The sequence below is a fragment of the Atheta coriaria genome, unplaced genomic scaffold (assembly GCF_025399875.1).
Source record: "Atheta coriaria isolate IRGN ID8LTWV9N9 unplaced genomic scaffold, Caltech_Dcor_3.1 hic_scaffold_5_pilon, whole genome shotgun sequence".
Classification (NCBI taxonomy): Eukaryota; Metazoa; Arthropoda; class Insecta; order Coleoptera; family Staphylinidae; genus Dalotia; species Dalotia coriaria.
In genome coordinates, this window is record NW_027045447.1 from 2991409 (window position 1) to 3005427 (window position 14019).

Consider the following 14019-nt stretch of genomic DNA (forward strand, 5'->3'; position numbering starts at 1 on the left):
ATCTACGGGACGGAGCTTGAGCCTGCGCATTTGCAAACGGAGCAGCACTAGACCGTGTGAAATACCTTGCGACATCAATCAAATACGTCATAAACTTATATTTCCCAGTAGTGTTACACACGTGACTAAACGTTGTTACACCCTCGGCTGATTTAAGACTTGCTACGCTCGCTCGCTCTTAATCAATCTAGTGAATAAGCCCTCGTTTAGCCACTTGATACTTAAGATACTATTATAATTTAATTATTATTTTATTATTATATGTCATTTGAATTACAAGTTTGAATTACAACTTACAACTGTTTACTTTCATATGTTGGCCTAATAAAATATTTAAATAAGAAAATAGTTTTAAAAATTTCTGTTTTGGTGTATATTTGGTTGCCTATGTTGAATTTGCGTTTTAAACTACACGAAGTAGACGAAGTCAGACGAAGCGCACGAACATATGTCAGTCGACGCCATATTGTACTTCGTATCGGCTGCCGAGTGAATGTGCGCTCTTCGCTGGCTGTGAGCTGCTGCGATGTCAAAATAGTGAGCGCGTCGGGATATAGTGGAAATTCTAACGATTTGTGTGCATCGAGAACGTGCCGTCACTGCAGCCCGGCACCGGGAAATCGACGACCGATTGCATTTATGTCATAACCGTGAGTAGCGAGTTTATTTACATTTTCGCCGCGTATTCCCGAAAGCGCACCCAGAGTGAGCACGCACAACCACTCACAATGGTCTTACTAATCGCTCTGTTCATTGATATTTTTACCAAGCATAACATTTTCAAGGGTAACTCGCCGAGATTATCTTTAGCATCAACGTTTGTGCAGTTAGGTGCAGTCGTTATGGTGATTCTCGTAAAAGCTGGTACTTAAAATTATTGCGGACAATGCTCATTTTTACGCATGAGTTCGCACTGTGACATTTAACAATGCGTCCGGAGACAGGTGAATTGTTTTCGTGCGTTATTCATGCGTGAAGTTGAAAAAAGATGGTTTGGAATAAAATAAATGTCCGATTGGCATTTGTTTTTTTTGCGTAGCATTGATTAAAACGTAAAATTAGTTGCAGAACACGTCAGGGAATACATAGTAAAACATGAAATTAACATTTTACTGGTACGTCGTGTCCACGAAGCGTGTTCAAGTCTACCAGTAGTTGGGTTTCCTAGCGCTGCGCACTTTTACTCCGCATAATTGCAAGAGAAATTGTTCTTGCACCTCCAGTAGCCAACAGAACACACCAACATTAGTAACATTAAGTATTTTTACTACTGCCAGATGGATAGAATACATATAAATAGAATAGAAACAAAAGAAAGTTTGAAGACATTCACTTACAAACAAATTTTTGTTTACCTATTTTCGATCAAGTGCGTCAAAGTATACCTTTAGACACCAAATTAACAGATAATATGTACGAGCAGGAGAGAAAAAAAACTTGAAGTGGAGGCTGGAGAGGTTGGATCACTGGATTAATTACGAAATGTAATTTTAGCTCACATGCTAAGGACGGAATTAAACGCGAAACAAAATCGTTGATGGTTGTGTGCCACTTTTTGTGCTTCAGTTTAGATTACATGCTATTAAATAACGCTCATTTCGTGGCGTACGACATTTTAACTTCTTTGTGTTGCAAAACTTGCCGAACTAGTATGTATGTGGCATTATGCAGTCAGATTAATAATGTTATAAGATAGTGTAAGTGTTTGTAAGATTGTAGTACGATTTTGTATGAGATTGATCGTCTCGTTTTTGTGCGGCACAAACCCGCGACTGGAGCATGCACGCTGCCGATGACTCATTCGCAGTTAGTTAATGTGCTTTTTTTATTATTTGCTATTGTCCCATGCCGAGTCAGCGCGGATATGTCTATCAATGTGAGATTTAAATTTAAAAATTCACTTTTACTAGTTTAATAAGTAAGCAGCGGTTCGGTAAATATTGATATTATTTGATTTTCAACGGTGACACTGATAACAGTGGTTTTTAAAAATTGAATAGATAATATTTAGTGTTCTGTGTACTTTGTCGAAAGTTCTATTAGAGGACATTTACTCAAAAGGTACAATTTCTAGCTCAGGTATCTATTTATTTTTCTGTTTTTCAAGTGGCGACATTTTGAGAGATTTAAATCAGTTTTGTCGTGCTTTTCAGTTTAATAAATTATTAATTTGTTATGAACCATGTCACGTAGAAAGGTGAAAAATTCAGCACGTGCTATGCAATTTGAAAATATATCTGACTAACTGTCTGCCATGCCATATTCAGTAATGTTCTCATTCCTGTAGTCATTCGTCATAAGAAAGAATAATATAAAACAAAACATTCACCGCCTCACCACATGAGGCGCACACTCGTATAGTATTGTAAGGTGTGGTAAGCATTGGTTAATTAAATATAATTAAAGCGTTACACTGCAGTAAATTGCCTCAACGGTTATTTTCGAGCTATTGTACTTGTTATTGCCCTGCATGTATGGTTGCCTATCTTTATGATACAAAAATAAGCATTGTATGAATGTAACACGCAAAAAGTTTAAGATGCGGGTTTAAAGTTTTATGTTGGAAGTGTTACAATGAGTTGTAACTTTTTGAATTATTATTAAACCACAAATCAACGTGGTAAAATTGTTAAGGTATGCTGAGGAGCCGTAGGCGCACTTTTAAATTGGTTTGCGCACGAGTTTCGTACGAGTTGGTTAGGAAGTTCTTGCTTCTCGCCAGTCATGCACATTGCGCAAATTGGAAGAGAATTGTACGCGCTTGGAAAAGGTGTGAACGTGATTCGAAGGGATTCCTGACTGAAAACCGGATTGTGTTAAGAAGTCAACACTTTGAAACAAAAGAGGAAATAAAACTTGTTTTATAGGTGTGAAGGTTAAGGATAAAACTTTGAAGTGCTTTGTTGAGAAAATTAGTTTATATTTCCGGAAAAGTTTCGTTTTATGTATGTTTAGATTAGTTTTTGAAGTGGAGGGGAAGTAGGATGATGGCGTCATCCTGCGCACTTGTCGGCTTTTCGCCGGCGTCGCGACGCACCGAACAGCGTCAGTTCCACACAAACACGCCGCCCGAACGCAGGCGAAAGATGTGAACGGCGAAAACTCGATCAATACTTGATCGCCGAGCCGCGTCGCGTTGTTCTACTACCCCTGACAACGCCAATCACGCGCATTACAACATCACTACGACAAAATAAGGGCGTGTAAATAAATAGTTGCTTATAGCACGGCATACAACTCATCAGCATTCAAATTTGTTTGTTTACAAAATTATGTGCGTCAATTAAACGTAAATTCCGGAGCTTTTAGATTCGCGTTGCCTTAAATTTTGCGTGCGTGCGTAAAAATAAAAACAAAAGCGAAAGAAACAAAGAAGAGAAAAAAGAAAAATTGCGCTTTAGTTCTAACTGCAACGCACATAATATCGATTGTGTTTCGTTTTCCGTGTCGTGTCTCGCTGTGTTTGAGTTATATTGTGCATGTGTGTGGCGGTCGAGTGCATACGAATTTCGAATCGATTTCCTATTTTTCCACCGCCGCTACGGTTTTACGCATCAGCGTAATAAAGAGTAATAACTCTAAATGAGCGTCGTTGCAGCGCGCGCCGACGACTTGGAACAACCACGTAATAAGCTCCAATTTAGTAAAATTGAGGCACGTTCCGCCGATGCGGCAAAACCGAACCGAACGGAATATTGGATTTGTCATCCGGTCATCCATTTTATTCGCGGTGCAGTCGCTGATTAGTGTCGGCGGCGCGCAGATTACATAAAAATCCCGCACCCGTCGCGTTGAAAATTGTAACTTACGTCAACTATTTTTGTATAACTTTAAAAATAGCCGAAACAAATCGAAACAGGAAGAGACACGAATTTACTACGCGTTTGAGGAGACAAAGAGAAGTAAAAAATAATTAATCAACGCTGATTATTAAAGATATTAAAGTATTCAACAGTTGTTGTGAAACGTCGATACTCATAAAAGCTTGTGATATTTATATTTTTAACGCTAAATTTGCTACCACTACGATTTGCTACGATTTATGCATTTATTGACGGGCTCGTAATCAAATTACACTTAAATTACGCTATTTTAATAAGTACTATACTTGATACGCATTAAATAAAAGCAAAAGTTTGCTCGAGTAGCGTGCGGCGTGCTCAAAACTTAATATTTTGGAAGGAAAGCAAAGGAAATAAGATAATAAAATATTCGCTATGTCGAAAACAATAAACGCATACAGAATGTAAGCAATTTTTAAAAATTAATTAAAGACACAAAAAAGTAATAATGTTTTTGTGGTTTTCAGCAAGAAGATTGAGAGTTTTGGCAAGATGACGGCAATGAATCAGGAGGAGATAGTCCAGGCTGTGCGCACAGTTGCGCAAGGTCTGGAAGCCTTGCGCTCCGAACATGCGGGTATCCTGCATGGCCTCCATGAGGCCCCGGATCCCATCGCCAACGAGCGTGCTGGACTTGTCCAGCAAAGCGCTGAAATGATTGAACTTGGTTTAGGCGAAGCGCAGGTAGGTCTTCATTTTAATTCTCTTTTAATTCACCGTTTAAATAATGAAATGATGATGTTTAAGGTCATCATGGCGCTCGCCTCTCACCTGCAAATGGTAGAGGCCGAGAAGCAGAAACTGCGCACGCAGGTACGCCGCCTGTGCCAGGAGAACGCGTGGTTACGCGATGAGCTCGCTTCAACACAGCAGCGCCTCCAGGCCAGCGAACAAGCTGTCGCCCAATTGGAGGAAGAAAAGCGTCACTTGGAGTTTATGGCGTCTGTCAGTCGATACGATCAGGACGCGAGCGAGGACAACCAGTCTGAGCAGTCGCGCACAGAGAAGAACGATCCCGTCGTTGACTTGTTCCCTGATGACGATAATGAAGAACGCAATAGTAGGCTATATAATTAATTCATCAGTTGAATGTTTTATTTTGATGGTGTCAATTATAGATATGTCTCCAACACCGCCAAGTCAACTCGCACAACAAGTGAATGCCGGATATGAGATTCCAGCACGTTTGCGTACGCTGCACAATTTGGTGATACAGTACGCGTCGCAGGGACGTTATGAGGTGGCTGTACCATTGTGTAAACAAGCACTGGAAGACTTGGAGAAGACGAGCGGACATGATCATCCCGATGTGGCGACCATGTTGAATATTCTCGCGTTGGTTTATCGTGATCAGAATAAATATAAAGAAGCCGCTAATCTACTGAATGACGCTCTGGCAATCAGGGAAAAAACTCTCGGTGAGAATCATCCGGCTGTCGCAGCGACGCTTAACAATCTGGCTGTGTTGTACGGTAAACGCGGAAAGTACAAGGAGGCTGAACCGCTGTGTAAACGCGCGCTGGAGATCAGAGAAAAGGTTTTAGGACGCGAACATCCCGATGTCGCCAAACAATTGAACAATTTAGCTTTGTTATGCCAAAATCAGGTAAAGCATTTTTGTTTAATCGTATGTGTTTATATAACATTGGTTTTGTTGTGATTTTTAGGGAAAATACGAAGAAGTTGAGAGATATTATCAACGCGCGCTTGAAATCTACGAACAGCGACTGGGCCCTGACGATGCAAACGTGGCGAAGACGAAAAATAACCTCGCCTCATGCTACCTCAAGCAGAGCAAGTACCGCGAGGCGGAGGTGCTGTACAAGCAGATCCTCAACCGGGCGCACGAGCGTGAATTCGGCACAATTGACGGTAAGCAACCACCATCTCCCAACAAGTAAACTCTCAGTATCACCGGCGTGTACAAATCAAACGCAGTATTTATGATTTTAATTGCATGTTACTATTATTATAAGATTTTATATTATTCGACTATTGCTAACGCAGCAGTACCTGACGACGCACTTTATTGTACTTTATGTCACCTAGGAGTGTAAAATACGATCGCAGCTGAGAGATGTTGATGTAAAGTTTTGTTCTTTTTTGTTCCGCATGTTTTTTTAAACTTTTAAATGTAAAACGATGCGTACATATTGCCTTCGAAGAGATGTGATCTCACTCTCTATGTGTGTGTGAGTGTGTGCAATTAAATAAACGCAATATTTGTTTTGGGCATGTTCAATTGCTAGTGTTTTTGATTTTACGTTTTCGCATACCTTTTGTACATATATTATTTCCTTTTGTTAACTTTGATAAAACACTAGTAATACTTCGTGCCCGTTTGCGTATTGTCGTTTTATCTCGGCGTTTTGTTTTTCTGTCACACCCCGCAGGCGACAACAAGCCCATCTGGCAGGTGGCGGAGGAGCGCGAGGAGAATAAGGCGCGAAATCGGGAGAACGCACCCTACGGCGAGTATGGTGGCTGGCACAAGGCCGCCAAGGTGGACTCGCCCACCGTCACCACTACACTGAAGAATCTGGGGGCGTTGTACCGACGCCAGGGCAAGTACGAAGCAGCGGAGACCTTGGAAGATTGCGCTCTACGTTCACGAAAAGAGGTGAATTTTATAGCATGTTTTTTATACCTCATTTCTTACGCCGCTTCTTAATTTTAACCTCATTTCCTTAACATAACCAACTTTTAACAGTAATCAAGAAAAGACGTTTTCAGCTGAAGCTATTTATCTATTTCTGCTCATGCTTTGTTATTAATCCATTTTTGCGTTTATTCTTTGTTTTTACGCTACGCTACTGCAGCATGTGCAACAAGTAAGTTCATCTTGACTCACATGGGTTTCACGTAGTAATATTTGCTCTAAATTTGCGATCGTTTCGAATATAATTGGCATTCGGTTTAGGAATTTGCTTGAATTCTACGTAAAAGTTTTGATGACAGCACTTATAATAACAGAACGTTTTGTTTTGTGTTGTTTATATTTGTGTGAGTTTACACTATTAACTTGTGTATTTTTAGGCGCTAGATATAGTGAAACAATCCAGGATGGCGGCATTTATTGGCTCCGGCAGGAAACCAAGCTCAGCGAAGGAGCGGACATCGCGACGAGGATCACGAGAATCTCTAGACATGTCTTTTGATACCGACGAGGTAAGTGCATTGCCATTGCGTGCGACAAATGATAAATGTCACGAAAAATTTCGAAGGTAGCAAATCTAGGCGAAGCATTTATCAACTCTAGTCAGTCATTTGTGATTGGTTTTTATTTATTATGATTATTATTTCAATTCCATAGTATAACACGTTTTCTTTTTTGTTCAATTTTTGCTTCATTAGATTTTCGGTTTGCGACACTTTTGATCATTTCAAATGCACCCAAAAACATTTTGTATACTTTTGAAGTATGCAACATGTTTTGTTTTTGTTTTGTATACATTTTTGCGTATATGTTAATCTCTTTGTTTTCCTGTCTCTGACAAAATCCTCATTTTCGGCAGAGCAATACGTCCCGATCGCTGGACGGCGAAAAGACGGCGGGCCTCAAAACGAAACTGTTTGTTGCGCTCGGAATCCACTCACCTACGCCCAACAAACCCAGCTCTTAAGCGTTCACAATCTCTAGTTTCCGATACTACCAAACACACACGACATTTATACACTCTCACAGAGATGGATACAACACCAAAACCACCCTGACAAAGTATTAGAAAGATCTGACCCCATTCTTTCGTGATTTGAATATTTCTTTACATATTTAATAATTAATCAAAATGATGAAGCGAGTAGAGTCAAGATTTTAAACAAACAACGCGCACTTTTATCCGTTTTGTTGAGTTGTCTATTTATTATGTTTATATTTTACATATTAGTTTGCTTCAGCTCTACTCGCCTTTTAGCAATGTTTCGTTTTTGTGATCATTATCTTATTACTTATATTTGATTATTATTTTACTTAAGTTGTGCATTGCGTCGGTGTAGGTTTCTTATTTCTTTTTTTTGTGACAACAAAAGAACCTAAACGCTATCGCATTACAAAAGTACATTGAACACATTGCTCACACAACACAAACATATGTAGAAAACGAAATGATCGTAACTGCTTTCGTTTGACGAACAAATTTTTAAACGTTATTTTGTGCTTACATTCCATTTCAAAACTAGAGACACAAAACCAACGTCAAATTGCATCGAATTGCTTGAGTCTCTTTTAAAACTCGAAAACGTTTCCAGAAAATAGCAATTATATAAACATCTAAGGATAAACTGAAGAAAAACTAAAAACTAACTACACTTCCGTCAACATTAGTGCAATTACAAACGCGTAATGTTAGTGCTTCCTAATTTTTTGTAAATTGCAAGTGAGAAAAAATTTAAATAACTCGCATTATTCAATTATAAACTATTTATATAACAATAACTGCAACGATTATATCTCTTCCATAAGCGAGTGATAAATTGTTGGTGTTTCAATCATGTTACTACTTAATCCTAACCAAGTTATTAGCGATGACAGAAAGTTTTACGACGTGTTTTTAACATAACTTAAGATTTAACATAAATTGTTCCTCCTGAATGATTCGGGAGGCCAACTTTAAGCATGCACCAACTCTTTTACAGTCAATAATAATATATTTTACATTATCCTACACCACTTACACTACACACCCACATATTTGTTATTTAAATATTATTTATATCTCTATAGATAAAAATGAAAAAGAAATAAAAATGCTATTGTTTACTATAAATCTGTAATCGGCATTTTAGTTGATGTTTGCCCCTGAATCATCCTTATATTTATTTATGACTTGTATTTTGTTTGCTTTTGGTTGATTCGTTTAGTTTTTGTTTTGTTTATTAATGTGGGTATTTTGTACATAACAATTTGGAGTTGATAAATTGCTGAATTAATTTCAACTAACATTGATGATGGTGATGGTTGGTTTCAAGCATTCTTCTAAATTCTACTAATTTTTTCTATTAGCGATTATCGATTAATTATATATTCATATCTTTTCTGTTTCTGCGCTCTGCTCTGGTAATGGTGGTATGTGGATATTGGCAGCATGAGGGACGAAAGGCGCGCATGTAGAGAGTTTAAAGCGCTGCGTACGACGACCAATTAACGTTTTCCTACCGGTTATTAACTAATATTCAACATAACACTCAACCGTTCACAATAATCATGGTGCAAATGTGTAGGACACGCGAACGACGATGCTGCGACTGCAATTTTCAACTAAATCAACTAAAAAAACATTAATATGCATTTATTTTATTGTTGACTTGCGCGATCTGCAATATTGTGATTCAACATATAAACAATCGTATCAACTAATCAAATCAATGTTCAAGCAGTTGTGTCACTAATTTTGAACTATTTTAATATTTTATTACGTATTTAGAAATAATTTGCTGTTTGCAATGCAATATACATGCTTTTGCGGCGTGTGGGAAAAAGTGAACTAATGTCCACTCACAGTACACTGTTAGTGAATTATGATTATGCTTGATGGCTTGGATTTAAAGCAAATTAAATAATAAAACTGGATTGTATGATGATTTATTTTCTACCGTTTAATTGTCTATTGCTTTGCAGGAGAATTGGATTGACATTGTAATATTGTATCTGCTCTTCAGGTTGATTTTGTAGGAAATTTCAGTTTTGAAAGAGCGCATCATGCATATGCGCAGGTGCACCTGCATCAATAAATTTTCTTACCCGGCTTATCTTATTTGCATGTGAATTTTTGCGATTGTTTACTGTGAAATGTTCTAACCTAAGGAAAGGATGGCGATGAGCAATAGTAAAAATTACATTTTTGTCGCATTCTTGCGCAATATTGAATCTACCATGGTAGTATACAGAAATTCTCTATGACTCATTTTGTTGTTCGTCGAATCGAATCGTCAATCGTCTATTTGCGTCTCGTTTCTATCGTGTTTTTGCGTGTGCGGCGCCGACTTCGTCCATAACAATTTCGATCTGCCAGTCGGTTGTGGGCATTGGAGGCGTCAGCAACGAGTAAGTACACTTATATTAGCTATAATTCGCGATAAAAATTCATTGTTCAGTGTGTTTGCGACCCGTATTTGTTGTGTGTTTGCGTCGTTGGCAATTTTAACCTTATTTTGGGCGTCGCCTCATTAAATTTGCCATAATTTACCTTGAAATACATGTTGTCATCCTCACATCCTCATGCCTACACAACGATAATCAATAAACTACATTATTACCGCTTTTTACTATGCACACAATCGATTCATTGCACCATTGAAGTAGGTAGAATATTTAGCCGGTGCTAACTGTTACTGTTGATTAATAGATCCAAGGGCCTTAAGACATCTCAACGATGACTGCCTTAATCACAGAGTTTAACCACCTTGGTGGCAACAGTATTCAAGAGCATAAGAAACTATTTTGTCTCTATGGCAACAAACTTGCTGCACTTGATGTGCCTGAAAGACTGCATGTACTTAACAATTTGAGAGCAGAACATAGACAAGAAGAAATATTTCTAACTAAGTTGCTGCTAAAGTTTGAACAGACAGAGAAACTTAAGCATTTGATTCTTCAAGGCGATCGCATTTTAAACAAAGTGATCGTTTGTCACAAGCCTTTCATATTCAGGGATGATGATGTCAACTATTTCATGGATGAATTGTTTCCTAATGTTTCTTATATTGTGAGAAACAGGTGCCTTAACAATTTGGCTAAGATAATAAAGCGGGACGATGTTGGAGAAGAATTCTTCAAACAGGTCCTGGAAAGATATGGCATTAAAACCGCACAAGTTTTGCTTCCTGTTTGCAATGAGGCGTTCATCAGGGAGATAATCACTAGTTATCGTGTCGTATTTCGTGAGCGACAACTTGTTACACTTTTTCAACGTTTTGGGTCTTCGTTTATTAGTTTTTATTATGCAGAATGTTTCAAGTATGGTTTGACCAAGCAGTTTGGTGACCAACCATTCTTTTCGCAATATTTATCTACTAAAGATATTGTTACATTTTGTCAACTTCTTAAGTATGGAGAGCCCAAACTTAGTACCAGAGGATTCAAGAAGTTTTTGAATATTAAAAAGGATGAATACCTGACCGCACCAACCAAATATTCGTCATTTGTGAAGCCTAAGATTCTGTATAGATTATTAACAAAGGAAGAATTCCGAATGTATTTTTTGAATAAGTTACCAAAGAATGAGTATGACTTTTCAGTGTATTCCATGCTTGATGATCTTAAAACCTTAAAAATTGAAGATCGTGGAAATTTCCTAGCTGGTGTGTTCAAAGAAAAATATGGGTTTGAGATCTACACCAAAGAAGTTGATTATCACTTGAAATCATTACTAACTGGAGAAGATTTGCTGAAATTCGTCATGACAGAAGAAGAAACTTTAGGGTATCTTCCACCGTCAAAATCATTCCCGCTGATTAAAGAACGTATTAATTTAACATCTGATATTAATACGCGATGCCAATTAGTTCTGAAACTTTTCATCTCCGCAAAAGTCAACAATGACGATGAAGGACTCCTGGAAGCTCTGAAATATTTTAATCAGAGGCACAAAAATGATCAATCTTCGATCCGTGAAGATGTATTCACCTATATCAAAGAAAATTACAAGATGGAAAATCTTAGTGCGGACATTTGGCAATATTTGCATGAGTTGATTCTCGCTGAGCAAATGATTTCTGAATATCCGCATACACTGCGGGATATGTTTGCAGAAGTTCTAAACTACAAGTTTGTCAATGGGTTGGACTTTAATGCTGAATTCAAAAAGTACGTGAAAAATGTTGGATGTCATTATTTTGATTTAACTTCAAAAAGTAAGGATTTGAAGCGTTGGATACTGCTGCATTTGCCAGAGATGTGCAGGGAAGTTTTCACCGATGAGAATGAGAAGAAAAGCTGGCCTACAGCTTTTCTTAATGTTCTCCAGAGGTGGAACAAAGATAATCCAAAAGATATTATATCCTACTTTAACTATCCTGAGATTATTGAATCAGCCATAGAGCATCATAATGATGATCGTCATTATTATTACGACGATGTCATTGCTAGTGATATATTGACATTCAAAACCACTGATCCTAAAGAGATTAAATTAAGGAATGATCTTATGGATGCGCATATATCTAAGTTTGCAGCTAGTGAGAAGATGTGGCGATGGTTGTTGAAACACCGCATGGAAGTCGTCGTAAAACACATTGATCTCTTCTATGAAAAATACGTCAGTACTTATAGTGTGAGGAATTTGATTTATGAACTAATGAAAATGCACTACACACCACTGCCAGCTATAGTTCGTGAAAAGTCCTTGCAATTATTTAATGATTCCATGAAATCAATTGAGATGAAGGATGAAGAAAATAAAGTCAGTGCCTCCCAAAGAAATCTTGCGCTTCTTGCACTGTCATTTGAGAAGGACTTTATGAAGATGATCGATAATGACAGGTGTTATCCTTCAAGCGAGGCTGAGGCTGAAGTGAACGTACTGGATGAATCCTTTAAGGAGACACTTAGATTAAGGGAACAAGTTGTTGAATGTCTTCGTAATCGACCTTGCTCCCAAGAAGTTATGCCTATGGTAATGCGTTTCTGCTTCAAGGATTACTTCAAATGCACACTTCCAGTACTCAATGTTGTTTTGTACAACTTACCGGAGAGGGAACTTGCGGAGCCGTTGAGAATTTTGCAAGATAGATCAGTTACTGTGCGCAAACGTGCGTTGTTTTACGCTACGACACTGGGAAACGCACAAACTAGCTGTGATGCCCTGAAATATGCAGGGGAAAATGAGAAAAATAAATCTCTGCAAAAGTTTGTCTTTAACCGTACATTCAAGAATTTTTGTTTTGTTGGAAATCAAGCATCTTGGGAGCTGCTTTTGGAGCATTTCAAATTTGTCTTTGAGAAGGACACTGAAACGCACACGATGGTGTTCCAGTTTAATTTGATTTCACGCAATTACTTAGCTCTCTACGTGGAAACAGTATGGCAGTTTATTGGAAAACAATGGAAGGATAAACACACTTGTGTGTTGAATGCTATTAACGCTGACATAATGACCCTACTTTCCGACAAGTTATGCGATGATATTATTCATTTTAGTCTGGTGCATTCCAAAGGACAGCTTATTAGTTCAGACGTGGACTTTATCTATTCGTACCTGCTTTCCAGCGGCGAGAAGATTGATCATCGCTTTGATCTCGTAGCGAATAATGCTCGGATTGTCGTCGATGAGGATTCGCAATTGGATTTTAAAGAATTCAACAAGAAATCGCAGAATATTGGTTTCTTGTACAAGGACATTTGCAGGCGGTTGATGGAGAAAGATGAAGAAGAATGTACTCATCTTGCGGAGAAGAAAATGCTTGTAAATAAGCTTGCCCAGGCATTCCCCAATTTACCTCTTCCGTATAATCATCTCGATTACCAGCTTCAAATTGAAGTTTGTAGATGTTTCCTTGATGACGCCGATAAACTGCCAGAGTTGTTCATTAAGTTACAAAAAGATGTTTTGGAAAGACATGGAGCCATGATGTTGGATTATTTCAATGAGTTTGCGTCGTCACTGATTAGTATGCTTGGCGATGAAATGGAATACAGATTAAGTTTTGTGCAGAAGTTGCTGGAGAAGGAAAATTTAACCAGTGTGAAGTTATTGGCAATTCACTTAATGCCATCTGTGTATCCCAGTAGCGAAGTTTGCGCTTCAAATTTCAGAAATATAATGGAAAAGATTGAAGCTGAGTCTGCTCCTGTTGTGTTGCTTTATTTGAATCGCTACTTAAAAAATTTGTCCATTTAATTATATTTTAAAAATGCGCGTGAAGCTATCTTACCTATTTATCTCATATAATATGTACTATAAAATGTTAAATACAGTATATAATACCATTATTGTGCAATAATTCTAGAAATTACGAAAATATATGGCATGGAAATATGTAATATTTTGCACTAATATTGGTTTCTACTTGTTCTGATTATTTGTGTTGAATAAACAACTTTTTTGAAAACATTTTACGAGTGTATTTTCGTTTATTTCAGTGGCATTGTCGTTGACCGCCATCTCCCAAGTTAGATTAATTGTAAATTGCTAATCTTTAACTTTGGGGTTTAGCATAACGGAAAGCCACAAAACTTGCA

General features: G+C 37.9%; 2 protein-coding genes and 1 long non-coding RNA gene across 6 annotated transcripts; 2 read left to right on the plus strand and 1 right to left on the minus strand.

Annotated features, from left to right (window-relative positions):
* The first annotated feature begins 446 nt into the window (after positions 1 to 446).
* On the plus strand, positions 447 to 9411 carry Klc (kinesin light chain). 4 transcript variants are annotated; one of them, XM_065303702.1, is made up of 9 exons: positions 447 to 650; positions 4310 to 4526; positions 4590 to 4902; positions 4961 to 5448; positions 5510 to 5714; positions 6236 to 6462; positions 6662 to 6673; positions 6879 to 7010; positions 7358 to 8608. In XM_065303702.1, exons 2-9 carry the CDS (start codon positions 4335 to 4337, stop codon positions 7463 to 7465), a joined length of 1677 nt encoding a protein of 558 aa, XP_065159774.1. In that variant the 5' UTR covers positions 447 to 650; positions 4310 to 4334; the 3' UTR covers positions 7466 to 8608. The 4 variants fall into 4 exon arrangements, with proteins under 4 accessions (XP_065159774.1, XP_065159775.1, XP_065159772.1 ...); XM_065303703.1 differs by lacking the exons at positions 447 to 650; positions 7358 to 8608 and adding exons at positions 3037 to 4246; positions 8926 to 9411; XM_065303700.1 differs by lacking the exon at positions 447 to 650 and adding an exon at positions 3038 to 4246.
* LOC135792921 (uncharacterized) lies at positions 9408 to 10187 on the minus strand. The gene is made up of 2 exons (XR_010548488.1): positions 10028 to 10187; positions 9408 to 9904 (listed from the first exon to the last, which is right to left on the minus strand). It is a non-coding gene; the product is annotated as an uncharacterized lncRNA (long non-coding RNA).
* LOC135792898 (uncharacterized) lies at positions 9659 to 13891 on the plus strand. Its single transcript, XM_065303690.1, has 2 exons — positions 9659 to 9885; positions 10187 to 13891. Exon 2 carries the CDS (start codon positions 10214 to 10216, stop codon positions 13676 to 13678), a length of 3465 nt encoding a protein of 1154 aa, XP_065159762.1. The 5' UTR covers positions 9659 to 9885; positions 10187 to 10213; the 3' UTR covers positions 13679 to 13891.
* The last annotated feature ends 128 nt before the right edge of the window (positions 13892 to 14019 follow it).

What these genes read in the sequence shown, in the direction of transcription:
- Klc (XM_065303700.1), top strand. Translation starts at nt 4,218, where the DNA reads ATGTCGAAAACAATAAACGCATACAGAAT. An exon ending in TGAATTCGGCACAATTGACG is followed by an intron (nt 5,715 to 6,235) that starts GTAAGCAACCAC and finishes CACACCCCGCAG; the next exon opens with GCGACAACAAGCCCATCTGG. An exon ending in TGTCTTTTGATACCGACGAG is followed by an intron (nt 7,011 to 7,357) that starts GTAAGTGCATTG and finishes CATTTTCGGCAG; the next exon opens with AGCAATACGTCCCGATCGCT.
- LOC135792898 (XM_065303690.1), top strand. Translation starts at nt 10,214, where the DNA reads ATGACTGCCTTAATCACAGAGTTTAACCACCTTGGTGGCAACAGTATT.